The sequence below is a fragment of the Periophthalmus magnuspinnatus genome, chromosome 22 (genome assembly GCF_009829125.3).
Source record: "Periophthalmus magnuspinnatus isolate fPerMag1 chromosome 22, fPerMag1.2.pri, whole genome shotgun sequence".
NCBI classification, from domain to species: Eukaryota; Metazoa; Chordata; class Actinopteri; order Gobiiformes; family Gobiidae; genus Periophthalmus; species Periophthalmus magnuspinnatus.
In genome coordinates, this window is record NC_047147.1 from 6,758,919 (window position 1) to 6,785,188 (window position 26,270).

At 36.7% G+C, this 26,270-nt stretch overlaps 1 protein-coding gene across 5 annotated transcripts in view; it reads left to right on the top strand.

Moving 5' to 3' along the window:
• Window positions 1–1,700: 1,700 nt before the first annotated feature.
• The window catches only part of LOC117390476 (dynactin subunit 1), a 35,488-nt gene continuing 10,918 nt past the window's right edge, over window positions 1,701–26,270 (top strand). Inside the window, exons 1-18 of one of the 5 annotated variants that reach the window (XM_055231122.1) lie at window positions 1,701–1,888; window positions 5,491–5,742; window positions 6,609–6,687; window positions 6,997–7,028; window positions 13,256–13,276; window positions 13,928–14,104; window positions 16,062–16,085; window positions 17,187–17,384; window positions 18,540–18,744; window positions 19,245–19,323; window positions 19,733–19,892; window positions 21,334–21,438; window positions 22,528–22,719; window positions 23,275–23,391; window positions 24,196–24,348; window positions 24,972–25,132; window positions 25,698–25,866; window positions 25,961–26,029. In XM_055231122.1, coding sequence (XP_055087097.1) covers window positions 1,856–1,888; window positions 5,491–5,742; window positions 6,609–6,687; window positions 6,997–7,028; window positions 13,256–13,276; window positions 13,928–14,104; window positions 16,062–16,085; window positions 17,187–17,384; window positions 18,540–18,744; window positions 19,245–19,323; window positions 19,733–19,892; window positions 21,334–21,438; window positions 22,528–22,719; window positions 23,275–23,391; window positions 24,196–24,348; window positions 24,972–25,132; window positions 25,698–25,866; window positions 25,961–26,029 — 2,226 coding nt within the window. In that variant the 5' untranslated portion in view covers window positions 1,701–1,855. Of the gene's footprint in view, window positions 1,889–5,490; window positions 5,743–6,608; window positions 6,688–6,996; window positions 7,029–11,510; window positions 11,797–13,255; window positions 13,277–13,927; window positions 14,105–16,061; window positions 16,086–17,186; window positions 17,385–18,539; window positions 18,745–19,244; window positions 19,324–19,732; window positions 19,893–21,333; window positions 21,439–22,527; window positions 22,720–23,274; window positions 23,392–24,195; window positions 24,349–24,971; window positions 25,133–25,697; window positions 25,867–25,960; window positions 26,030–26,270 lie in introns of those variants that run through there. The other 4 variants (XM_055231123.1, XM_055231124.1, XM_055231126.1 and 1 more) reach the window with 4 other exon arrangements.

Below are 26,270 nucleotides of genomic sequence, written 5' to 3' on the forward strand. Positions count from 1 at the left end.
ACTTTAGCTTTGAATTGGCCATTACAATTACAATTACAATATATTAGCTATCACCTTTTCCATTTTAACATAATCTTTTAAATGCACCATGATTTCAAGTATGCGGAGTGAGTTGCATCAGCCCTTTTTGGTGCATTGAAAACTAATGAAGCACTTTTGTCCCTCTCCTAAAATGCACAGTCTGTGAGCTCGGCCTGTTTAAATTAAAGACTAGAGACTATTCTACAGTCTATGATCTAAACCCCAGTGCATCTGTTTGTATCACAAAAAGATGACAGCACAGAAATGTAGCAGAAAAACCTGACAGTGCAGTTAGCTCCAGCTGCCTGATAAAGAGTGGTAATCCCTGCTCAGTAATTTTGGCTCTGCATTGGCCTGACAAATGCTTTATACATGAATCTGAGCTAAAACTAAACACAAACCAGCAATGCAAATAAAATCACACATTTTCTAACTACACAAGCAGTCAGAACATTTTCAACAAAGAAAAGGGTGGCTTCTTGGAGGATTTGAATATAAAATATGATAAAAAATAGTCGAGTTATTTACTTTTGTTTCTTTGCTACATTATTCTATATATCTTACTTTTATATTTGATGTTTTCTGTATGTAAATAAAATATAGAAAGTAGTAAAAATAAAGAAAAAATACAGAGTGTGTCCAAACGTTTGACTGATCGTGTGCATCAAAAGACAATTGGACAATAACTGGTTGTTGCTGTAGTTATTGTTATGTTTCATTGAACTTTAAAGATGCACTGTGGAGCTTTTTGTGTTGGGATACGCGACCTGCTTGATTCCTGTGATGTTATTGCTTTGCCTGAATGATCCAGAGTACGGCATTACACTTATCTTTCTCATTAAGTCAGATGTACAGAAAGAATGCATGTTTGTCAAGGTACATTTTAACAATAAAACACCTGTAATCAAATAAATGCAACGGAGATTAATGCCATTAATGCGGAACATTCCAAGCTAAACAATAAAATCTACAAAGAGACAAGCAGGTGACTGACCCGCCACCTCAAAAGTTAAATAGTGCACCTTAAGTTAGTTTAACCTTCCTAGTACTCTGCGTTTTCAGAATATGTTGGCCTGTCATGATAATTCCTGTATCGACTTATCGTTTAGTACACGATAGATGGAACAGTAATGTTTGGAGGCTCAGTATTTATTGTGGATACATTTTCTTTGTACTAGTGTGGAACATTTTGTTATTTGTCTGGATAATAAGATTTGTGTTGAATAAATAATTCTTTGTAGATACAGACTATATGCTAAAGTGTTTCTTACTGCTATTTATATATTTTCTCTGGCTTTTTAATAATTTTGTACATTTGCAATATTTTTTTTGGATAATCCTAAATCCCACAATAGTTTAAAGTTATTGTGTCAGTTGCTTAAATTACTTTCAGTATTATTGTTTATCATCTGTATCTTCTGTGAATGGAATATTTGAGGTCTTATTTCAGAAATCCGAGCCTGCGTTTATATTTTCCTTGAATGAAATGCACACCAGTCACATTTACAGCACATTATACCTGACGGGCTGCGAGCTGCGGGTTTTAGGACCCTGCAGCTCAGGTCTGGCCTCCCTCTCTTCCCTTTTTGCAGAATCCAGACACTGTAGCGCAGGCACAGTCACTCAGCTGATGCTCTCCTAGTGCTCCCAAACCTATTACCATATATCCTTGGGGCTCAATCTACTCTCATAAAGATTTAGCGCTGGATTCGTTTATAGATCTAGGACTAAACCAGGATTAAATTAGGCATGGTTCAATTGTGATTTTATTAGGAGCATCACAACAAGACTTCCTCCTTGTCCCCGTAACCTACTGCTCTAGACAGAACTAACAATGTCTTTGACTAGAAGAACTGCCTCTAGTCGGGTAAGTTATTTTGCTAAAACAATGAATCATTTTAGGCTTTTTGTTCACGGGTTCATGAATTTTAAAGATCTGTAATCCGTTTTTTGTGTCTTTTGAGCATTGAGTTGGCTTTGTTTGGATTTGGTGCGTGGTCAGTATTGTTGTGATGTTGGGACGTCTAGAGGTTTAAAAGGTGAGTTGCGACAGTCTGTTATCTTCCCTACAGCAGCGTGTCCCAGAACACTTCCTTTTTCAAATCAGTCAATGAATCTAGACGTGGTTTTCCTGGAAAGGATGACATCAGGGTGACTGGTTGCTATGGTTATAATGGTAGAGATGTACTTTTATATCAATAAGATGTTTGATAAAGTATGATATGTTTTGGTTTATGATTAGACACTGGTGGAGACACTTTAGTAAATATAAGACTAAATCTACTTAACATTGATTAGGAGGCTATGCTGGGCCCCCAGAGTCTAAAGCAAAACAAGAAAAATTGATATAAACGTAGAAATAACTATATATGACCTGTAATCTGTCATTTTTTCATCAGCAGAGGGAATAAGTGACATTTATTCTATATATATTGTATTAAAGGGCCCATATTATGCTGTTTTCTGATCTGTGGTATCATGTTGTTTTCTCATCACAAACAGATCTGGAGTTGTGTTTTGTTTCATTCACACATGTTTAACACACAAAACCTGAATATTTAGGCTGAGTTCTTCTGTCAAACGGAAAACGCTCTGTTCCACATTGTGATGTCATCATGTGGTAATACAGGAAGTGCTCCACTGTGTTTTTAAACTCCACACACCTTCACTAGAATCATTTGGATCATTTCAGCCCTGGAATTGCCAATCTCTACTGAATAAAATGTAAAAGGTTGATGTTAACTTGAAAACTACCACTTCATGACATCACAAGGTGGAACAGAGCATTTTGAGCTTTGGAGATGTACAGACTAATTATAAAGGATTATTCAAACATGTGTGAATGAAACAAAACTTGACTCCAGGTCTGTTTTTAACGAGGTAACATCATTATAACATGGTTTAAAACTCACAAGAGTCAAGTTTGCTTAATATGGGACCTTTAAATAAAATAAATGCATTCTTCTCTTGTGCAAACATAGTGTCAGTTTAAACATGTGGAATTAAACACTGACTGACTAAACCAAGTTCACAGATCACCATAGTCTAAACCAGGACTAAACCAAGACTAAACCAGGTCTAAACCCAGAACTATGCGTGGTATATATAGGACTAAACCAAAACTAAACCAGGACTAGACCAGGTCTAAACCCAGGACTATGCGTGGTATATATAGGACTAAACCAGACTCAAAACTCTTCAACTCAGGTAAACTAAAACCACTTCACATCAGAACTAAATCAGGACTTTCAGGTTTACGTGGTTTACTATAAAAAACATCAGCTAAACTTAAACTGTGACACTTGTATCATAATTTTAGGAATATGGATTTGGCAGTGGTTAATACTGTAATGTATCGTGATCAAACATTTAATACTTTTATTTTAATAGTGTGACATCATTTCAAAAATGGCTGCTTCATCATATCATTGTCGTGTGGTTTTCTTTTGAGCTCTTTGTGTGCTGTTTAAGAGTAGAGTGGCACTAAATAATTGATCTAGCCTTTTCCAACACATGGGGAACAGGTCACGCTTAGAGCAATGACTAAAGTTCTCTCGTAAAAATCTTTTGAGCATTAAAGTACGGTAGTATAAACTAGTTTTGATTACGGAAAAATGTCTGCTGCAGTTCCCTGAAGCGTAGTAAACAACAGTTGAGGTTTGGAGATTTGAATTTGTAATGAAGAATGGATTTTTGTTCATAAATCTTGTAAGCAAAACCTCTTATGAGACTAAAGCATTTTGCGTGATTGCTGCTATAAACTAGGATTATAGTCATTGTATAATTTATGCTGGGGTGATAATTTGATGATAATTTAGTGACAATGTTTTGTTTATGTGTCTTATTTATTTACAAAGGAAGGTGCGTAGCAACATCTGCAGTTGTTATAGCAGTAAATCTATGCCGGGTTTAAAGCTATGATAGAAGATACTGGTTCTTAACAAAGATTCTTGTTGTAATAAGGATTTTCATTGGATTACATTTTTTATTACATTTTTCTTACTATATTTTTCAGCTGTTATGATCTAAATTTGACCATCTGTAAGGTATTACATAATCAGACAACCTGTCACAGTGCTGTTGTTTACATGGTAGGACATTTTCTTCATTCTCTGAGGTTTAAAAAAATAATAATAATAATGATAATAATATAAAACCTAATCAACTGCCATGACAAAGTCTTTAAAAGGTCCAATATTTTGATCTAAAAATGTTAATATCCCATTTTAATAAGGAAAACTATCAACTAGCTACAAAAAATATGCTAAAAAATTGTATTATTGCATTTTACAGTCCATTCACATGTTTTGCGATAACTGAAACTTGAAAAAAAATAAAAGTACACCCCCCTTTTTAGCACCTTTCCCATAGTTTGCAAAACATCATCTGATTATAGTTATCACCGATCTGTATTATTAATATTGAGTTATTAACTTTGTCAATATCACTTTGCCTTGTCTGTAGATCCCATTTGTTTTACCTGCTCCTCTCTGTTGTGCTGAGTCACCATTGCTTCAGGACGGCCCTCCTTAAACTGGGTTACGTGCTAAGACCTAATAACACCAGCACTTTATGTAGGCCTACAATTAATCCTAGACTCACACTGGAATTATGAAAGACCATCTGATTGTTGCTATTGGTAACAGGTCTAATGCTTGGTGGACTGTTCAAGTGTGACTCAAAGTGGTTCGTTTAGATTTTTGGCATTGTATAATTCTGCAGGAGCAACAATCAATACCCATATTTAGTGCCATTGTAAAGTCGCAGCGCTGTGAAAGGTCCTATCAATATTTTATAACAAAGAAAAATTAGGTTAACAGACGCCGTAAAAATCAGTAAAGTGTCTCTTACTGTTAGTAATGACCATGCAGCATTTTCTGTCCACTGAAGGTCGGTGATTCCAGTCACTCTATCGACATAAACGTTATCGGAGAATGGTCAGATCCACTGATCCACAGGTTGGTGGTGTGAGTCCAGCTCCCACAGATGAATGTTGTTGTTGTGTCCTTGGGCAAGACATTTAACCCTTCTCGCCCGCAGTGTCTGAATGTGTGTGAATGGGTGAATAGTTGATTTAAAGCACTTTTAGTATCTTGGAGGTGGAAAAGTGCTATATAAAAATGCGACCAAAAGTATTAGAACTAGTTGAAGGCCATGTATTCATAAGTGTTTCACAATTTATTTTTATGCTTTTGCAATTTTAAGTAATGCTAATGTGGACTATCAATATACCTCCCTAATCTTATTTTATTGTGTTGTTTCTGTTCCAATAATTTATTTTCTTGAGTTACTCCCACCCATTTTTCAAAATAGGTCAGGTCCCTTTTGTTGCTGAGCTGTAATTTTAGAACTCTTTTGATATCACCTTTTTGTCTGTCAGTCGTGGGAATACGAGTCTGTTTTGCAGGTTTTTTAGCTTGAAAACACCAGTCGTTTTAACTTTTCTTTATCCTCCGTTATCTCGTGCAGACCACCAGCAGCGGCAGCAGCAGGATGAGCTCAGACGGAGGGGGGCGTCCCGTGAAGGTGGGGTCTTTGGTGGAAGTGATCGGGAAGGGCCAGCGTGGGACAGTGGCCTACATCGGCACCACCTCCTTTGCTTCGGGTAAATGGGTTGGGGTCATTCTGGACGAGCCCAAAGGGAAGAACGATGGAACTGTGCAGGGCAAGAGGTACTTCACCTGTGACGAGAACCAGGGGATTTTCGTCAGACAGTCTCAGGTAAAGACTCAAACCAAACTTTATTCTTGGAAATGAGTAAATAAGGGATGAGCGATATTGACAAAAATGAATATATTGATATTTTTAGTATCCCGATGACAATATTCAGACAATGCCAATCCAACAGAAACATTGTAAATCTTTAAATGTATTAGTTGAGGTTTAAGTATCAGACACATGTGAAATTACAAATGCAGAAATATCAGTTTATACCCTGTTTTGATGTTTGTTGTTTTCCCATTTTAATTTCTTTGCAGCAGTTTTGATCATAAACAACTGACTCAATATTCAAATTTTGCATATCTTCAAAATAGCATTCACAGTTCTATCAATGTTGTGATAATCTGCCCACCTTTTGACGAAACTATTTTGCAAAATCAGAAAAATCTACTGCATTTAAAACTACTTTACTGATTGCTGTTCCAAACCTGTTCATTTGCTGGAAACCTCATTTGTGTGAATATGAAAGATGTGCTGGAGAGTTTGTGAGAGCGAACAACCAGTCTTGTAGTCTGAAATCCGGTAATACAGCTTTAATACAGTATTTTGTACTTTTTGTATTTTTTTCTTGATTTGTTCATTTCTTTTTTCAGTCCTAACTACTGCTTTCTGTTATTTTTGGTTTTGCGATTTTTCCCTTTGTCCTCGTAGTGTGTAAATCATGGGTAAAAATAGAAATCATTATTCATTAGACAGTATGACACTGAGCATTTTCATACAGTTTCCTTTGTCTGTGCAGCATGTTCTATAAATACTAGGCCTTAATACAATATCATTTGGTAATAATATCTTGGGAATCTATTTTTAAAGCTATACCATTTTTCACTTTGAGATGGGATCATTTTTCTTTTCTGTTTCTTCCTCAGATTCAGCTCGTTGACGATGGAGCTGACACCACTTCACCAGAAACTCCTGAACCTGGAGTTGGAAAAGTTCCCAAACGAGGTAATGGTCTGTAAGTTGTGTATTTAGTAAAAAAAAAAAATTGATCATAATCTAGAAGAATTGGGATTCATTAGAATATGTGAATAGAAGTGAATTCAGGATTTTACTGTTGTTTCATAATTATTAAATTGATCAAGAGAATGAAAAATAGATCACAGAAAGAGCAATTTGTAAATATGTTAAACGTAAATTTTAGCATCAAGAGAATAAAATAAAATGCTTTTATTTATCGTCACTAATTTGTATTTCTTGAAGCAAACCAGACAGATTAAGACAAAACTTGATTGTTTTTGCTTATTTGTTTTATAGAAATCATGGACACATCCAAGTCCAGCAAAGTGGTGAGTTTTATTGTTATTATTAACCATATAAAGCTCCATATGAACAGGACAGTAGAACAACAAGTAGTACAAGACAGTATTCAATTAATATGCACCATGCATTTGGCCACTAGAGGGCAGCCTTTACTTTATAGTAGAGTATACATTTGACCACATACAAGTTCATTGAAATTATGGTGGTCAACGTTTTAATTGTTGAAATGCTTTATTGCTTTGCACTAATGTCTGTCTGTGTTGTCAGTATTCATGGGTTTCATTCACACATTTTTTTCCTGACGCCATTTTAAGGACTTTTGACCATTCAATTGATAGGGATTCCAATGATAGATTTTTTAAAATAGCTAATTACCATGGCAACGGTGCTAATTATCTCTAAAGGCCTTGGACAGATTCACTCTAACCCCTTGCGTTCATAGTCAAAATGTTTACTCCCGACCCCTCCCCTCCTTCCATCTTGTCTTTACCTCCTGTCTCCTCCGATCACGCAGCGAGGACTCAAAGCCAAAAAGGTGCTGCATGTCTCTCACCTTGATACAATGCTAATGCTAATGATGCTAATGATGCTAACGATGCCCTGGTAACCGTGGTGACTGTTGCTAGGAATGGCCTCACTGCTGCATGGCAATCGGGCAGCATCTTTTGGTACTTCTTTTGCTATAACAAAGAGCAAGTATGTGTAAGGTAAAGAAAATAAGCCATTGACATTATTATGGAGTGCAATATTTTACTTTTTTTTTTTTTTTGTAAAATTTGTGACTTTTTAAATTTATTTTCTGATCTGGTAGATTGTGACCCATAAGGAGGGCTCCTTATCCCAATGTTGTTGGGATGTTGTTTGTTTTTTTGTTTATGTTCGTGCACTTCCTGTCACATGACCTCTGCTGCTTCACTGCTGCTTTGTCTGGCAGTCTTTGTATGTGTTGAAGCATGTCAGTGTCAATGTCTATTTGTTTTGTAGCCATTTTAGTAAAGAAGATCTGTTTTGTATTTGAAATATAGTGTTGCTTTCCACGTGTCGTTATTACATATTAAAATGCACAAGTTAACTGCAATTGTAGAGAAAGTATCAGCATTAACAGCATTAGTTTTCTCTCATTGTTACTACAAATGTTTTTATGGCTGAGACTAGTAGTGCCATTATTACAGTGAAACTTTAATTTGACATGTTTATTTTGTAATGACAATACTATTATACATGCCTATTTGATGACATGAATTATGTACAGACCTCTGCTGATTAAACTCTGTAAATGTTGATTACAATAATAATCTCTGAGCCTGAAGTGGAGAGAGAGGCATAGAGTGATTGTTTTATCCCTGAAGACTTGTCCTCCTTCAAAATCAGTGAGCACATTTACTGTTAAATGAACCGGACTGGATGAAATGTAAAGTGTAGTAGACCATGCAAAATATCAGACAAAACCATTGTCTGTCTCTGTGTAAAATATTAATAAAATTTCAATTGGTCTAAAAATGAAATATATTTGCGGAAAAACAAAAAAACTGAAAAATGTACTAAAGACTGACTATATTAAAAAAAAATTGCAATTTTTAGAGTTTTTTTAATAGATATTTTAGCTTGAGAATCAATACTTTTTGACACCTAGTCTGTCAGTATTGATATCGATATTTGGCATCAATTTGCCAGTACTGTTTGGCATAAAGAGCACACAGCTTATCTTTAAGAATGTACATGGCTCTATTGTTGTTTATTTGTATCTAGGGGAGTTGACGGGGGAGACAAAGGCGTCTTTTGTATCAGGCTCCAGGGTCTTAGGGCCTACAATTGGATCTTCTTCCTATTAATTTATATTAGAGGGGGGCCCATGTGAGGCTTCTTGACACAGACTCTCAAATTTCTGTTGACGGGCCTGTTCATATCCACATTTACAGAAGCATAAATGTGAGACAGTGACTGTACGTTTTCTGGTCCCTCTGGTTTTCCTCCTCAGTTCACGTTGATCCTGTGCTCTTTCGCTCTCTCCTTGCCTGACTCATTATCCACAGATGAAGTTTCTTGTTTCTAAATGTCAGAGAGTGGCTGAACTGAAGTGAACCGTGCTCCACCTGCACTGTATGGATTTCCTGTCAGCTCCATTGTCCTGATGCGTGCCCTCTAATGACTCTTAGCTTTAGCACTAGCATATCTTTGGAATAAATCAGCGGTGGACTACACATACAGTTTTAGTATTCCTTTATATATATTTGTCTATAAAAAACAAATAAGCACTTTTAAATAGTTACTTCCAAGCTACCATCTGTAATTAGATTGTCTGATCCGGTCCTGTTCAAACAATCCACCACTAGATGCTATCGATGTTACTTCTGTCTGACAGTGTTCCACCTTTAGCCTTAAAACCAGAGAGCAGAGGTGAGGGAAGCAGGGAGGGGGAAAGGTTTCACATCTGCCATCTACTGGTAAATAAAAGTCTAATAAACTTACAGGTAGTAGCTTGAATAAGTTAGATTTTAGTATTTTTGTTTGGCCTGTCATGATAATTACTATATCAACTTATCGTTCAATATATGAGGGTGGGTCAGTGTTCACCATGGGTAGTTCTTCTTTGCAGTAGTGGGATATTTTTGGTTATTTTTGCAGTATGATTAAATTTGAGCTGTAGAAGGTTGAATAAATAACTTCTATGACTCATGATAGATACAAACTAATTACCTAAGTATTATTCCTGCATTCTAGGAATAATTCTGCTTTATGGTTTCGTTTGAATATTGTCGTTTATCGTCTCTATTTACTTCAGCAATATCAAAATTTGTTATTGTGACAGGTCTATAAATGTATGAAATTTGTGTGAAAATGTTAGTGAAATCAGTGTAAGGATCAGGCCCTAGTTAATATGGCCAACTGTCAAACAAAAGAATCGTCCATCATGAATTCAATAAGAGTATGACATTGCTAAAAGCTGGGACAGGGAGAGAAAACCTAAAAACAACAAATGTGATATATATATTTTTCAGCAACATCAAAAATGTTATAAGCCTACTATAATGCAGCACTATCCTGAATGTTTGAACACTGTCAACAGGTCCCTTTTGAAAATGAGCCATCACAAGAGGCTACACTGAGTAAATAAATGGTTAATAATAATAATAACAAAAACACAACATTGTCTGTAATAGCAATGTACTATTCTAGAAACACGGTGACATATATTACATCAATATATCACTTTGGGTATCTTATGATAAACCAAATCTATATGACACGCAGCTCTTTTTAATGCAAAACAGGACTGATGGCGGATGGACATTGCACTTTGTAAAACCATGAGTGAATGGTTTCAGGGCAGAAACTGTATCTCCTGTTGTGCTGAGGCAGAGGCTGCAGACTCCTGACCTCCTCCTGTGTCTGTGATGGGAAAACTGCAACATGATCCACCTCCACCCAATGTCTCTGTTTATCACTATAGTCTGCACTCTCACCAAACTGTATTTTTACATGGTGTGTAGTTAGTGACATTTTATTCAACCAAGTATAGAAGTATATAAGCAATATTTAGTTCAGTTACAAAAGGTCTTATAGCTCCTGATGTGATTATTAAATAGAAAGAGTGTAGTTCTGGTGGCACATAATGTGGTCTGAAGAGAGAATCTATAATTGTTTAATATTCAAGCCGAAACTGAACCGTATGTACTATGTTTTTGTTCTGTTTTCGGGTTGTAACTTATGATATAGATACATTTTATATATACAGTCTATGGATTTAATTAGCTTGAAAACTTTATGAATATTGAACAAAGATTTCTTTCTCACCAAATAATGATTAAACTGAAGCTTAAAATTAACTTTAGAAATACTGTTGAATTTGAGCCTCTTAAATATATTTTTGGGCCCATCTATCTAGTATCTTACAGAATTTTCCGTTAAGAGCATTAAAAAGACTTTCCTTTGGTGAATGCCAGCTCACTGCTCTTTTGTTTTTGTCATTGAGATTTACCCACTGGACCGGCGACTGCCGTTGCTATGGAGACAGCAGAGGCTTGCATCATCACCTCTGTTTCCTCAGAGCATCCCATCATCCCCACCCATTCTCTCTCTCTTTCTCTTCTCTTGCCACCCCGCCCCTCTCTATTTCTCATTCTCTCTCCATTATTCCTCCCCACTATCTCTACGCTGTCTCTTCCCACCCCTCTCTCTCTTCCTCTCTCTCTCTTTGCTCTCTCCATACCTCCTCTCTGTCTCCCTTTACCCATCCCTCCCCTCTCTCTGCCTCTCCTCTGACTTATTACATTTTTTCTCATTTTTCCTCTCTCCCTCTTCATACCCCTCCCCTCTATCTTTCTGTCCTTCCTCCCTCTCCTTCTTTCCCATTCTCTCTCCATTCCACCCCTCTCACTCACTCTCTCTCTCTCTCCCTCTCTCCTCCCTGTCTGCTGCCTCCGTCTATGGGAGGAGGTCGCTCAGTGATGTAATGCAGCCTCCATAGGGCATTGCTTCGTCTGACAAATCACAAACCAGCACAGCAGAGGCGAGAGGAGCCAGGGCGGAGGGAGGATGACTAGAAGCTCTTAGCGGCGACACATAGGAAAACGAAACCATATTATGTGACAAACGGATATAATAGAGGGATATTCGGAGAGTGGGAGAAAGAAGGAGGATATTTCTACAATTTGCAGGGTTTTTTAAATGTCTGCTTGAGCTGGGAACAACTGTGGATTTGTACCCGATTCACTTCAAATTTAAAACCTTGTTCTTGTGTGTCCTCTTCTCCTTTTTGCAAATATGATGAGACAGACAACTGCACCCAGGAAGGTATAACATTGTCCTAATACCTTTATGCATTTGCTGTTCATTTATTTTGGCTGGCAGAGGTCATCGCAATATCCCATTCATTTATTGTTTTGGTGATTTTGATGGGAGTTGCCTGTTGAACTGTTGAGCATTTTTGTCATACTTCTTATTTTAACTCAGAAGTTGTTTTTATATTTTGCGTTGGCTTTTTCAGTTTAACTAAAATGCCTCAGATTGTTTTGATTTTTTTGTTTTTATCAAAGGTACAATTTCTGCTTGTCTACTTTTATCCTTTCTGCAAGTTACTTCAAGTTATTTTATATTCTGCCATTGCTTTATTGTGTCATATCAATCATCAAGCAACCAATCCAGTATTTTTTCTGAACGTATATGCATTTGTATTTATAACAGCTTTTTATTCTGTTTTATTATATGACAACTTGACTTCAGTACAGTCTGTTCTGTTTAAACTGCATCTCAATATGGCTTAAGAGGCTTAGATTGTTCAATGGTAGGCTAAAAACAAGCTAATTTCTGTCCACGTAATCTAATAAGGAAATGTACAGTGCTGAGCTAGCTCTCTGTTTGAATTATAGCTGTTAGCGATAGCGAGATGCTCAGTGGAGGTGGTGGTGACACTTTTGGCATTTGGGTTACATGTAGCAGAAATGACAAGGGAAAGTGCACGGGAGCATGGGTGTAATAACATTTGACATTAATATATTCACCCTGCATACTAGCTGTGTTACCAAAACCTGCCCACACTATTTCATACAATCATTGTTGCAGACCTGATGGATAAATTGTAATTATAGAGGTATGATAAACAGACTCATGCTAATTGTGCTAATGGCTAATTTATCAGTTTACTCATCACTAGTTTGAACAGTTCTTATGTTGTTAGCATGTCTAGATTATACCCATGTACTTATAAAAAGATGGATTTTTTCATACAAAATCAGTTATTGACAAAGTACTAAAAATACTAGACAAAATTTGCAGATTTGGGATATACAAAATTGTGAATAATTACAATCTGTGTGCTCATATGAATTTAGTGCATTGTTTTCATGTCGTCAAGTCACAATTAGTATCAGCTTTTTTATGAATTTCAAATGCAGTTTCACCTGTTTAGCTTTGGGCTTATGAGAACAATGTTCAGTCTATGAGTTCAGCCCACACAATACATCCCTTCATTTCTCAGTGACAGCTCCATAGTCCACATATGGAGCAGGGGGGGGGGGGTCACAAGGAAAGTGGAACCAATTGTACAAAGGGCGTATTACAGATTTAAATATGTTCTCAAAGCTACAAATACTCAACCGCTGTAATTTGAACTGCTTATATCAACCTCTTGGAGACATTTTGCTTTCTTTGACTGTGTTTTTATTTAAACTTTCTCTAATCTTGCTTGTTTGTTTCTTTTCCTTCTCTTTCCTGATGACCTCTGACCTTTCCTTCTGCTGTATTTCCTGCTCAGACCGCGACCCGAAAGCCGAAGGTGAGCCTCGCTAAAAGTCATCCAGGACATTTCAAACTTCTTCACTTTTTCAAGCATTTATCTATTTTATATATTGTGAATTGTGAGGTGGTATATTTCTTTTAGCGTAGTAGTAGTGCAGATGTCACTACTGTTTGGGGATTTGTGGTTAGTTGGTGTATGAAATAGAAACTAGCTGCTGTATTTTGATTTTATTATTATATTAAAACTATTAGGATTATGCCTTTTTAATAGGAAAGTATATTTTGCTGGGGACTGGGGATTGCACTTCAACGTAACTTTAGCTTTATATGTGGAACTGGCCAAAACTAAAAGTGGACTATGTAACTTTTTTGATGGGGGGAGTTTCAAAGTATGGCATAAAATATCTAGATCTTGCATTTATTCAGTTACACTTTTTATAGCTAAAAATAACTTTAAAAACATGTGTTCATACTGTGAGCACATACTCTCCACACCCGCTTGTCTAAATTGAGATATTAAAGTTAATGCCAAATTGCGTAATGTCACAGGGTAAGCAATAACATCCTTAGAAACAAACACGTGGCGTACCTTCCACCAGAAAAGTTACATAGTGAACCTTTAAAACAATTGCATGTAACTTATATTTGGATAACAACACTAAATAAATGCGTTTTTTCTCTCTCATAGCAGCCCAGTCGTCCCGCGGGCTCCATGGGTAAAGGTGCCGCGTCGGGTTCGGCCTCTGCGTCTGCGGGGGAGATGAGCAGCAGCGAGGCCAGTACACCCGCCCAAACGCCCCTGGCTGCACCTGTCATCCCCACCCTCCACTCCCCCGGGAACCCCCCAGCACCTGCCCCCAGCAAGGTCAGTATCGGGGGAAAATACACAAGTTACCTAACAGAGTGCTTCAGGGGAGGTAACAAACGATGCTGAGATGGTACGCTAGGATGCTAAATGGAAAAAAAATGGTAACGTTTTAGTGAGGGGAGTGCTCCATTTGTCCCCGTGGAAACATATTGCGTTGCCTAGAATGTCCCAAAGTATGGAATTAAACTTGTCTTACATTTATTCCGCTGGTGTGAAGATGAATGAGGAATGATGAATGATGAATTAATGCTATATTGTAGAAAATTCCAGTTTCAATAGCAGTAGCAATAACACGGAGAACAGTGATTAGAAAACCATCCACCAGAAAAGTTACATAGTGCTGCTTTAACTTTATTTTATTTTATTTGACGGTGCAAATTCCTGGCAGTGAGTCCAGCTAATCCTCCATTTCTCTGTAGCTTTAACGCAGGATTTCCAAGCAACACTTTCTCAAAATTCATTAACTACACTTATACTGAAGTGTCTTCCTCAAGGACACAACAATAACATGTAATAATTATAGCAATTTAACCAGCTTTATTTATAAGGAATACATAAAAACTACAATTCTAGTCCATAGTCGTTTTATAGATGACTCCTGGGAAGGTTAAATCTGGAAGAACCTCGAGCGTATTTGCTGAATTAAACATGTGAAATAATAATTTGGCTTAGGAGATGAATGGAGGCAAATGATTCACCGTGGCAACTCCAAAATGGAAGGAGGAAAAATAAAAATTGCTTATGCGAATAAATAAATGTGATGTGATGTGTCTCGCACCTCATCTGTGAAAAGCACTGGAAATATGCAAAGCTGTCAGGAGGAACTGAGGCATAAATTGCTCGAGGTCTCACTCACCAAAGTTTGAAAGCCCTGACTAAAACGGGACAGAGTTTCAGTCAATATAAATCAAGTAGGCGGAGGTAATGTATTTCTGCCAACCGGTAATAAGATGAGTACATTATTGGGCTTTCAAACGAGACATTAGAAAAATAGTTTTGTTCCACGAGGGGAATTATTTGGACGCAGTAGTAGCAGCAAAAGTAGTAGCGATAGTAGGTAAAGTAGCAAAATATGTGTTAAAGATAGAAAAGCTGATTCCAAGGTGAGTTTTTCATCCACCACTGCAAATCAAATAAGCCAAATCAATCAAATATATCAAATACATTACTTTAGCATCCTAATATTTTGCGCAAGTTGTTCAAATTACAAATAGTCAAGATTGCCAAAACTATGTCAAACCACAAGATTAATATATATAGCTACAGATCTAAAAGTAACCCGCTACTTTTGGTAACCGGGTAGTATTTAGTAGGAATATCATGATATCCAAATTTCTCAGTACGATATACTTACGATATATGTGGTATTTATTTATATTTTGTGCATGCTAACTTGTGAATACGCTACTTTTTCCTTTTAAACTGCTGTGACAAGCCTTTGTTCTATCATAATCCAAAGAATTAAGATTTAAAAGTGCTTAAAAACGAGTTATTTCTTCATGTAGTCTGCATTGAAACAGAGCAAAGGATCATGGTATATGTAGTTCCCTCTGTTTTCATCTATTTCTGCACCGTAACAATGAATTTAAGCAGAGACTTGTAGTTCTACCGTATATATTGTGATGGCCCAGGATATTATTGGATATTGTTAGATCCCTATTAGTTACGGTAGTTTGTTTTGATTTTTTTGAAATACTCAAGCTGCATAGTAAAGACTGGGTTAATTCATATACTAACTGCTGAATGTAGTCAATTTGTGTGAGATATCTGGTAAACATGTAATCTAATAATATGTTTTAAATTTCAAATGTTAAATCACTCCTATTTAATTAACATAATAAAAACAAGAAGTGTATGGGGTAATTTGTTAAACCTTTTTCGTTTTGTATCGCACTGTTTTAAATGAAAGTGCCTTAATAAAGTGGTCACTGTCTGGTTTTATGTTTCCCATCAGGAGGAGGTCGTCATGGAAACGCAGGTGCAGTTCTTGATAGAGAAGTGTTGAAAACGTCTCTTGTTCTCACATTAACACTTTGGGAGGTGTGCAGTGTGCTGTGGTTTAATTGGTTTGAGAGTGCTCTGTGTTCAAATGCATGAACAATGAAAAAGGGGAATGCAACAGAGTAAAGTGAATTTTATAGGAAAATATTTGATCATTGAAAAACACATGTCTATTAACTTGCAGTGGACCAGTCTTGAAATGAACACACTTTTACATACTAAGGACTTGTTTGTTTAGAATTTTCTGGGTGCTGTGTTAAGTAAGTTGTCAAACATTGGTTCAGGAGTCTGGACTGTGACGTGAATAATATTAAGTACTGTTACTTCAAAATAATACTACTAACTATCACTGTTAAATTGTATTGTGTATATTTTATAATTTGTTGACAGTTAATTTATTATATACAAGGATGAGGTCTATATATGTACCTACACTTTAAGAGTTTTGAAAGATTGAAAGATAAGATATGTGTTGAAAATGAAATGGAGGTGAGAGAGTGGGCAGAGACATTCATATAATTCTTTGACCCAGGGTTTGATCTTGCAATGTTGTGGCCGTCATAGAGCTGAGCATATGTGACCCAGCCCGTAAGCAACATAGTGCAACATTGCGTCACCGAAGAATGGGTCAAATGCAGAGGACAAACTTCCCTACGCAGACAATAAAATGTACGTTAAACTTAACACAAATTTCAACGCAACATTTTTTACACTTAAGAGGTGACAGTAGCTCAGTTGATAGTGATAGTGTTTGTCCACTGATCTGAAGTTTGGTGGTTCGAATCCCACTCTCGACTTAAACATCATTGAGAAAACGGTTAGATTCACTGACCAGAGGTTGGCAGTGCGATTCCAGCTCCCACAGATAAATACTGGCATTGTGTCCTGGGGCAAGAGTGAGGTCCTTGACATAAAGTGTGTTGAGTGCCTTGAAAGTGGAAAAGGGCTTTATAAAAATGTGACCATTGACCATTTTTACCTAAGTACTACTATTTTAAAGTAACAGTTCAATGATGGTATGTTTGCAGTGGTCTAATAATTTTAATTTGTTAATCTCAACATTATTTGTGAATTTTAGGAGGAAGAGGCATTGCGAGTTCAGGTGAAGGACCTTGAGGAGAAGTTGGAGACTCTGAAAATGAAGCGCACCGAGGACAAGGCCAAACTGAAGGAGCTCGAAAAACACAAGATTCAACTGGAACAGCTGCAGGAGTGGAGGAGCAAGATGCAAGAACAACAGGCCGAGCTCCAGAAGCAACTCAAGGAGGCCAAGAAAGTTAGTTTTATTGAGATATTTATGTGAAAGGGGACACTGCACATTAATCAACATCAAACAGTCTAAATGTGAACATGTTATGATAAGATTTTTACCAAGATGCAGAAGGAGCAAACTCAAATTCACCAGGGAATATAACTAGTATTGTCATGTCACTAGAGAGCCACATAGACACTTCAAACATTAGGATAAAGCTGCTTTTTGGTTGCTCAGTTGTTGCTTTCTTTTATGACATTTTAGACATGGTTAAATAAAATGAAAAACATATTCACAGGCATATTTTTACTTTGTTTTACTCAGTAATACTGAAACTTACCTGTTTCATTCATGTGTGTTGACTGAAATCCTATACACTACCAGTCAAAAGTTTAGACACATCCTCTCATTCAGTATTTTTTGAATACATTTTTACTACTTTTTAGATTTTAAATACATGTGGAAGTCTTATATATGGAATTGTGCAGCAAAGAAAACACATAAAAAAATATTTAATATTCAAATCCTAAAAGTAGCCGCCTTTTGCTTTGTCAAAAAGTTATTTCACTTTTTTCTTTATTATATATTTCCATATTTCTTGCTTCATATATTTGATGTCTTCCATATGTATATAAAATGTAGAAAGCAGTAAAAAAAAACAAAAAACAAAACATTGAATCTGATGGTGTGTCCAAACTTGTGACTGGAAGTGTATTCTTAATTAAAATACCTTACTTCTAATACTAATATCATCTTTCAGTAAGCATCGTATTGCCTAATTAGGCTGCAGTGCTTATTAGCCTTTTCAGAATTCTCTCATAGACACTAAATCCATGTGTTCTCAGTGAAAGTGAAAGAGCTGGATAGAGATGGATATGAACAAGTAAAGATCATATCCATGGATTTCAGAATGATGAAATCAAAATTAGGATTGTTGCAATAGTGATAAACTATTAAAAATATATAATATAGTTTGAATGGGAAAAACTCCTCAAAATGTTGAAATCCATGAAAAACCTATAGCTTGAAAATAGAATTAGGATATTTACAAGGAATAATAGTTCTAAAAACAAAAATATAGATAATCAGAGTAAAAAATGTGGGGTAGATGCTTGCTTCTACGTCTCATTTTGAGTTTTAAAATAAATGTTACATTGTTGTATTTGCCTGTAACTGTAGGAGGCTAAGGAAGCGCAGGAGGCAAAGGAGCGTTACATGGAGGAGATGTCGGACACGGCGGACGCGATCGAGATGGCGACTCTGGACAAAGAGATGGCAGAGGAGAGGGCGGAGTCTCTGCAGCTGGAGGTGGACTCGCTCAAAGAGAGGGTGGAGGAGCTCACCATGGACCTGGAGATACTCAAACACGAGATTGAGGAGAAGGGTAAGAGCAAAACAACAGGGATGGGCTCACAAGATTAGGTCATCCCTGTGGAGGTAGATCTGTGATTAAAATGTTTCACCTACCCCAATCTGCAACCAATATGTTATTTTGTTTATTTAATTTTTTTAAAATACAATTTTAATTACATTTTAATGATTTTTTTATGAAGCTAAATAAAATTTTGTGTATTTTTATTTTTTTCTAAATTTATTTATTTATTTTTTCATCGGGATCATTACATAAAATTTAAATATACTGAAAATAATTCTTTAAAAGTTGCGATAAAAATGTTTAGTATAAAGGGAGGTCACATTTAAAATACCCTTTTAATGACACTTGTTTTATAAATTGTGTCAAAATCTTATATACCTAAATGCATGAACTTTGGTGGTACATTACACAGTTGCATTTACTCCTAATGAATTTGAAACACATTTTTACTTACACAGTAACATCACTGCTTCATTGGTTATACCTTATACACATTTGATTTGTTTCAGGTTCAGATGGCGCTGCCTCGAGTTATCATGTCAAACAGCTGGAGGAGCAGAACGGGAGACTCAAGGAGGCTCTGGTCAGGTGAGTGTAAATATAAATAAATAAATAAATAAGAGTATATTTAGTGTCTCTACTGTTTCTTTGTACTATGCTCTAACTATATAAACTATAAATATTTTTAAATCATATACATACACAGCAACTTTACTAGCATGTTGATGTTTCATTTTTATTCCTGTTCATGAGAGACATATTGTTAATGTATAAATAAAGATAAATAAATAAATGTGATGTTTATTTTTATTGCACTCTAGACTTTGAGAATGTTCTGCCTGTGTCTGGGTGGATGCTCATGTTTTCCTGCCACCAAAAATTCTTGTTATGTTTCCCTCAACCACAGGGGACTCACCTATGAATCTCAACAAATATTTTTTCAAATTCAAATAACAATAATAATAATAATGCATAAAAACAATGTTGCCTTGTTTAGGATGCGTGACTTGTCAGCGTCAGAGAAACAGGAGCATGTGAAGTTGCAGAAACAGATGGAGAAGAAGAACGTGGAGTTGGACGCTCTGAGAGGACAGAAGGAGAAACTACAGGAGGAGGTGGCAGTGGCCGAGAAAACCATCGACGAGCTGAAGGAGCAGGTCTGTATAAATCAATCTGTCAATCAATATGTTTAAGGACAGGTTTGTGGAGCATACGGGGATTGCCGTTGTCAAAAGGATCAAAACTCAGATACTGTATAATTTTCGCTACATTTACACTAACAGATTAACATTTGTGTGAAATACTTAAACTTTTTACTCTTAAAGTGCATTTTTAAACAGGTACTTAAATACTTTCACTTAAGTTGATTTTTTCATGTAATACTTTTACTTTTACTGATACGTTTTACCTTTGTATTGAGTACTTCCACCATTTATTATCTGATATTTACTGGCCACGCAAACGTCCTGACTGCATTTGACTGTCTGAAGGAGCTGACGCGGTAAAGCCACTGCAGAGACATAAATCACTGTGTGGGCCTCTGCGATCAATACACATTTTAGGTCTGAGCGAGTTTTAGTCGAGCCCAAATGATACACGGAAGTTTTAAAGATTTTCCGACTCATAAAGTACGATATAAAACAGTTTTTATCTTCAATATTAGCTTTTGTTTCCCAGAGGATGAAAAGTAAAGGTCACCACAGAAACACGATAATACTGTATTGTCCCATCCACACATGTCTTTCTTGTGGTTTCCTTGCACAACTATTTTAGTCCCTGTCCCTTATACCACTTATTGAAAATGCTGAGAATGTCCCACTTTTTCCATAGCCTCATTTAGCTAAACAGAAATGCTAAACTTATTACCATAGGCTCCATTTATATATAAATGGAGATAGCTAACCTGCTACCCGCCGCGTTCCAAATAGGAAGTGAGCATGTGTGCGCTTTCGGCTCCATTGACTCTGGCTCCATTTCACTTTCTATTGAAAAATTGTCGCCCGCTGATCCATAACTACTGCTGTCAGGCTCGTCATTTTGGTCTTAAAATGTTCATATTGACCCGTTCTACATGATCTAATCGTAAATCAAGATAGGAACATTAAAAACAGACAAATCAGGCGCTTCTTTCCCCAAGGTTGCTCCTGATATCATTAGCAGCAGGTTTGAATGACAGCGTTGCTAAGGGCCCGCTCCCTGATAAACCAGCTGTGTGGGCAGGAGGGGGGCGTCACCTTCAAAAGCCTTGCTCCAGATTGGCTCTTTGGTTGCTTTGAAACTCCAGATACACGCCTATAACTGCTCGCCTCGATGAGCTTCATTTGATTGGACTCGAACCTTATGGGTGATTTTACTTCACTTCTTTATACAGTCTGCGCTTATTACCAAAGTACTTTCTGTCATATTCTGTGTTGGCTTACAAGTCCCTCAAAACATTGTACCGTGTAAATACATTTATTAACAAAATCTCTTTACAAAACCATGCAATAATTGTAATATAACCGTGTCACCTGATTCAAATTATATTGTAGTTCATATTTGCAGCCTTTCTGTATTTAAAACTATTGTTAAACTTCTTTGTTGTTTGTTCTTTACCAGGTCGATGCGTCTTTGGGAGCAGAGGAAATGGTGGAGACTTTAACTGAGAGAAACTTGGATTTGGAGGAAAAAGTGAGAGAGCTCAGAGAGACAGTCACTGATCTGGTGAGTTAAAACATGACACCATTTTTGATTTATTGTTTGACAGATACAGATATAAGTAAAGTTGGTGGTTCAGTCCCAACTTAGACCACAGTGGTAGTAGTGGGTGAAATGCCTTGCCCAAAGTCAAACAGTTATTGACTAATGGTGGTTTTAGAGGCTGTTGGCAGAGACTGGGCAGGAGTATGGGGCAGTGAATGAAAAGTGCATATTAAAGCACTTTGAGTATTCAAGAAGGGCAAATATAAATTCAACTTTTATTGTTATGACTGTGACTTGTGTTTTTAGACATCTGTTTTCTCTTGTTTGATAACGCAATACCTAAAATGTGTTCGAGGCAACTGGTAACTGTGATATTTCCCAGCTTCGACTTGAAAAAATGCCCTGAAACACCGCTCGAGTTGGCAAGTCCCACTTCCAAATTCCACATATGAGATTAACAGAGTGGTAAGAGAGTGGTTACGCCCACATAAAAAAGATACAGTTAAATTCAACATTATTCTGTTATTTAAGGTTTACATTTCTTGTTTACACACTAGTTTATTCAGCTGGAACGCTCAAGTGGTGAAATATCCCACCTCCCAGTTGCCTTGAACACAGCATAATATAAAACATGCTTAGATATCTATATTTGATTTTTGTTGACTTTTATGTGAAGTACTTTGATCAGCTGAAGTTGTTTTTAAATGTGCTATATACTGGTATATTTCAGGGGTGTCAAACTCAATTTCACCGAGGGCCACATCAGCAAAATGCCCTCAAATTTGCATAGATGGCAAAAATATGACTGTGTAACTGTATCTCCTGATAAACTGACATTTTTAGACAGCAATACCTTGTCACTGGCCACATAAAATGATGTGGCGGGCAACATTTGGCCCCAGAGCCTTGAGTTTGACACAGGTGGAATAGATACAATACTTAGATACTACATACAAATTATTTTATGATGTTTGGTTACATATTGGATTACATTAAACTGTGGCCTGTCTCTTGGTTTTGGCTCTCATACTGTACAGCCAATGTCAAGAGAAGGACCTTTGGATACATGCTTACTTTATTTATTTTCATTTAATTAACTGTCTTTTTCAGGAAGCCATAAACGAGATGAACGATGAGCTGCAGGAGAATGCCAGAGAGACAGAGCTGGAGCTGAGGGAGATGTTGGACCTCGGTGCAGCGCGAGTGCGAGAGGCGGAGAAACGTGTGGAGGCGGCTCAGGAGACAGTGGCTGACTATCAACAAACCATTCAGAAATACAGGGAGCTCACTGCACATCTACAGGTACTCAGGGAGGAGGCGTTACGATAAACTGGTTTGAGTTAAGCACGGAAGATATACAATTATTCTTTAGTTTGTCTGTTTCACTTTGGTCACAGGACAAAGGGGGTGTGGATCAAAGGGGTTTAGGTTGAAGTTTGCGCAATCGGAGGAGAAGTTGCTTGGTCTTATCTTTACTTGATTTACCTTATATCTTTTTAAAATTGGTCAAACTTATGGAAAGACAAAGTGACTGGTTGTCTGCCAATTCGAGTTAAAAAGAAAAGATACACAGATACATGTCAAAACTAAAATTTATAACAATACTACGCAAAACAAATTGAACAGGAAATATCACTTAAACAGGACGGAGTTGGATGGTCCCTATTTCATTTAAAAACATAATTGAACTTTGTATCAAACTGTGGTGGGCTTTGTGTACATGTTAGTAAGTTTTGGTTTGTTTTTTTGTATGTAGCATCTGACATATTTAGATTTTATTACATTATCTTCTACAGAAATAAGCTACACCGAGATTTACCAGTATTTAGGAGTCGCTTTAACATGTATCTTTTTCAGGAGGTGAACCGTGATCTGACCAGTCAACAGGAAGCGACCGCAGAGCAGCAGCAGCAGCCTCCAGCCGAGATGTTCGATTTCAAGATTAAATTTGCCGAGACAAAAGCCTACGCCAAGGTCAGAAACTGTATATGAATAATGATTAATCCTGCTGCAACTCCCCATAGGCCTTTTCTCATATAAAAGTTATTTGACCTTCATTTTTTATTTATAGACACAACAGCCGTGTATGATTCCTGGACTGTAAAAAAATAATACAGTAGATGTGGAGTAAACTTCACACCATTAATCATTATTTGTTTCTTAATTTAATTCAATTTTAGACATAAGGAGATAAGAGTGAAGTTAGGAGTTAGGAGCAAGATGTGAGGAAAGCTTCTTGTCTCCATGAAAATGTTGTTTTGCCTGGAATGTTCCTCAAAATATCATAAAACTTTGCAGTGTCCATAGAGGTACATCAGGTGACTCCATAACCAAGTATTTTTTGGCAGTTTGAACACCTGTAATTCCAAAAATTAAAGATAGCTAAGAGACTAAAATGAGGAATAGAACACTTTGGTGGGTCATAAAATACATAAAATCATAGTTTTTATATAATTCATACAGTGCTCTTCTAAAGTAAAGTTCATTTGGCATCCCTCCTTCTTTAAAGTTCATTTGGCATCCCTCCTTCTTTAAAGTTCATTTGGCATCCCTCCTTGTTTAATAAAGCATTATTAATTTAACCTGTCACTGTGCCTGGGGTTTGTACCTCGCCCATTTTACAAAAGTACAGGATACACTGATATTTGATATTTATATGTGTCTGTGGAACAGTCAAAGCAATAACATTTTCAAGCAGGTGACAGAAAAGTTCCTTTAAATATATCTTTTCAGTCAGGTGTAAAATGTAGTTCTGTTGTTTTCCTTTTGCTCGTCCAGGCCATAGAGATGGAGCTGAGGCAGATGGAGGTGTCTCAGGCAAACAGACACGTGTCTTTACTGACGGCGTTTATGCCGGAGTCGTTCCTGCGTCATGGAGGAGACCACGACTGCATCCTGGTGTTGCTGCTCATCCCCAGGCTCATCTGCAAGGTAAGTCTCACTGTATAAGCTGCTGCTTTTGTAACCATTCTATTGATTTACTAATTGAATTGAAATTATTGTCAAATGCAGTGATGGAACATAAGAAAGTAAAAGTAGTAAAGTACTGTACTTAAGTAAAATACAGATACCCACCTACAAGTGGATACTTTTTACTTCACTACATTTGAGAGCAGCATCTGTACTTTCTACTCCACTACATTTTTGTATTGGACTGAAAAGTTTAAGTATTTTTATTATTGTTGCTGAAAAGTCTGAGGGGTTTGTTTTTAACATGTTTATAGTTGAGTAAAATATAATTGTTTTTGTTGAACAAAATTCAGCACAAATCTTTATCAAAAATCACTACATTTGAAGCTTAATTGCTCCAGTATCTGTACTTTTACTTTAGTAACAAAATTGAGTACTTCATCTACCACTGGTCAAATGTTTACCTTCTATCTACTTATGCTGCACCTTCCACCCAGCATTGCCACTTACAATGAGCAAACATCTGTAAATATATCTTCATTTTTTTATTTACATTTTTTATTTTATTATTTCCTGTTTTTTTTTATTTTACAATCCTTCTTTATAGCATCTAAAATTGACATTGCTCTTTCTATTATTTATAGGCAGAACTGATCAGCAAACAGGCCAGAGAGAAGTTTGACTTGAATGAAAACTGCGCTGAGCGGACTGGCCTGAAGGGGGCAGCAGGGGAGCAGCTGAGCTTTGCTGGAGGCCTGGTCTACTCCCTCAGTCTCCTCCAGGCAACACTTCACAAATATGAACAGTGAGCTACATGTCATTTTAAAACCACATGTAATATTAAACACGCTTACAGATTACCTCACATTCATCATTATCAGTTTCACTTTATTACAGTCGCCATTTTGAGTACTTTTGACCATTCAAAAGCTATAATAATATAATGGATAGGTTCTACATAGACTCTGCACACCTGACTGGATGACAGGTGCTGTCTCACTCTGGGTTCACTTTTATCAGTACGTTTTGGTCCCTCTGACCTTCCTCAGTGTTCCTTCCTATGTCCTTCTTATGTGTTCTACTTGCACATGCCACATCTAAATTGAGACTAAACTGGGACAAGACCAGACCTAAACGATATAGATAAGGATTTGAAAACTGGGTCCTTCCTGTTTCCTTCAATGTTGATCAAAAGTGGTAAAAAGAAGAAAAAATGGCTAACTGGCGCTGTAGTTAATTGTCTTTTTTTATTTTAAGAGGCAGCAAAAACACCACCAAATATTGGATCTTTCATAATGCAGGTGTTACAGTTTAACTACTGTCTGGGGCATATACTACACAACTTGTTTTGACTTGTTTTGTGGCATCAGGGCTTTGTCCGGGTGCAGTGTGGAGATCTATAAGAAGATTGGCTCCCTGTATCCAGAGATGAGTGTGCACGAGCGATCTCTGGACTTCCTCATTGACCTCCTGCACAAAGACCAACTGGATGAGACTGTAAACGTGGAGCCTCTCACTAAAGCTATAAAGTACTATCAGGTACGTGAAAGAGTCTTATCAATATAATATATGTACTGTACCTAAAGACATATTTACTTACTACCAACATGTAACTGTTTCTGTCCCTTCCCAGCAACTGTACAGCATCCATCTGGCAGACCAACCTGAAGATTGTACTATGCAGCTGGCAGATCACATTAGAGTGAGTTTAAGATGTTTAAATATGATAATACACTTTCCAAGAACTTATCTTACTTTTATTATTTGTGTAATTTAACTGGATATATATTATTGAAATATTAAAAAGCAGTACTAATTAATAGGCTGATTATGAGGGTGTTAGTTTCTTTATTAGTACCATTCATTCCACCACAACTATTCAGGAAAGATCCAGTTTTATCCAGTATGTAATATTTTTGAGTATTGATACATGTTCAAATAAG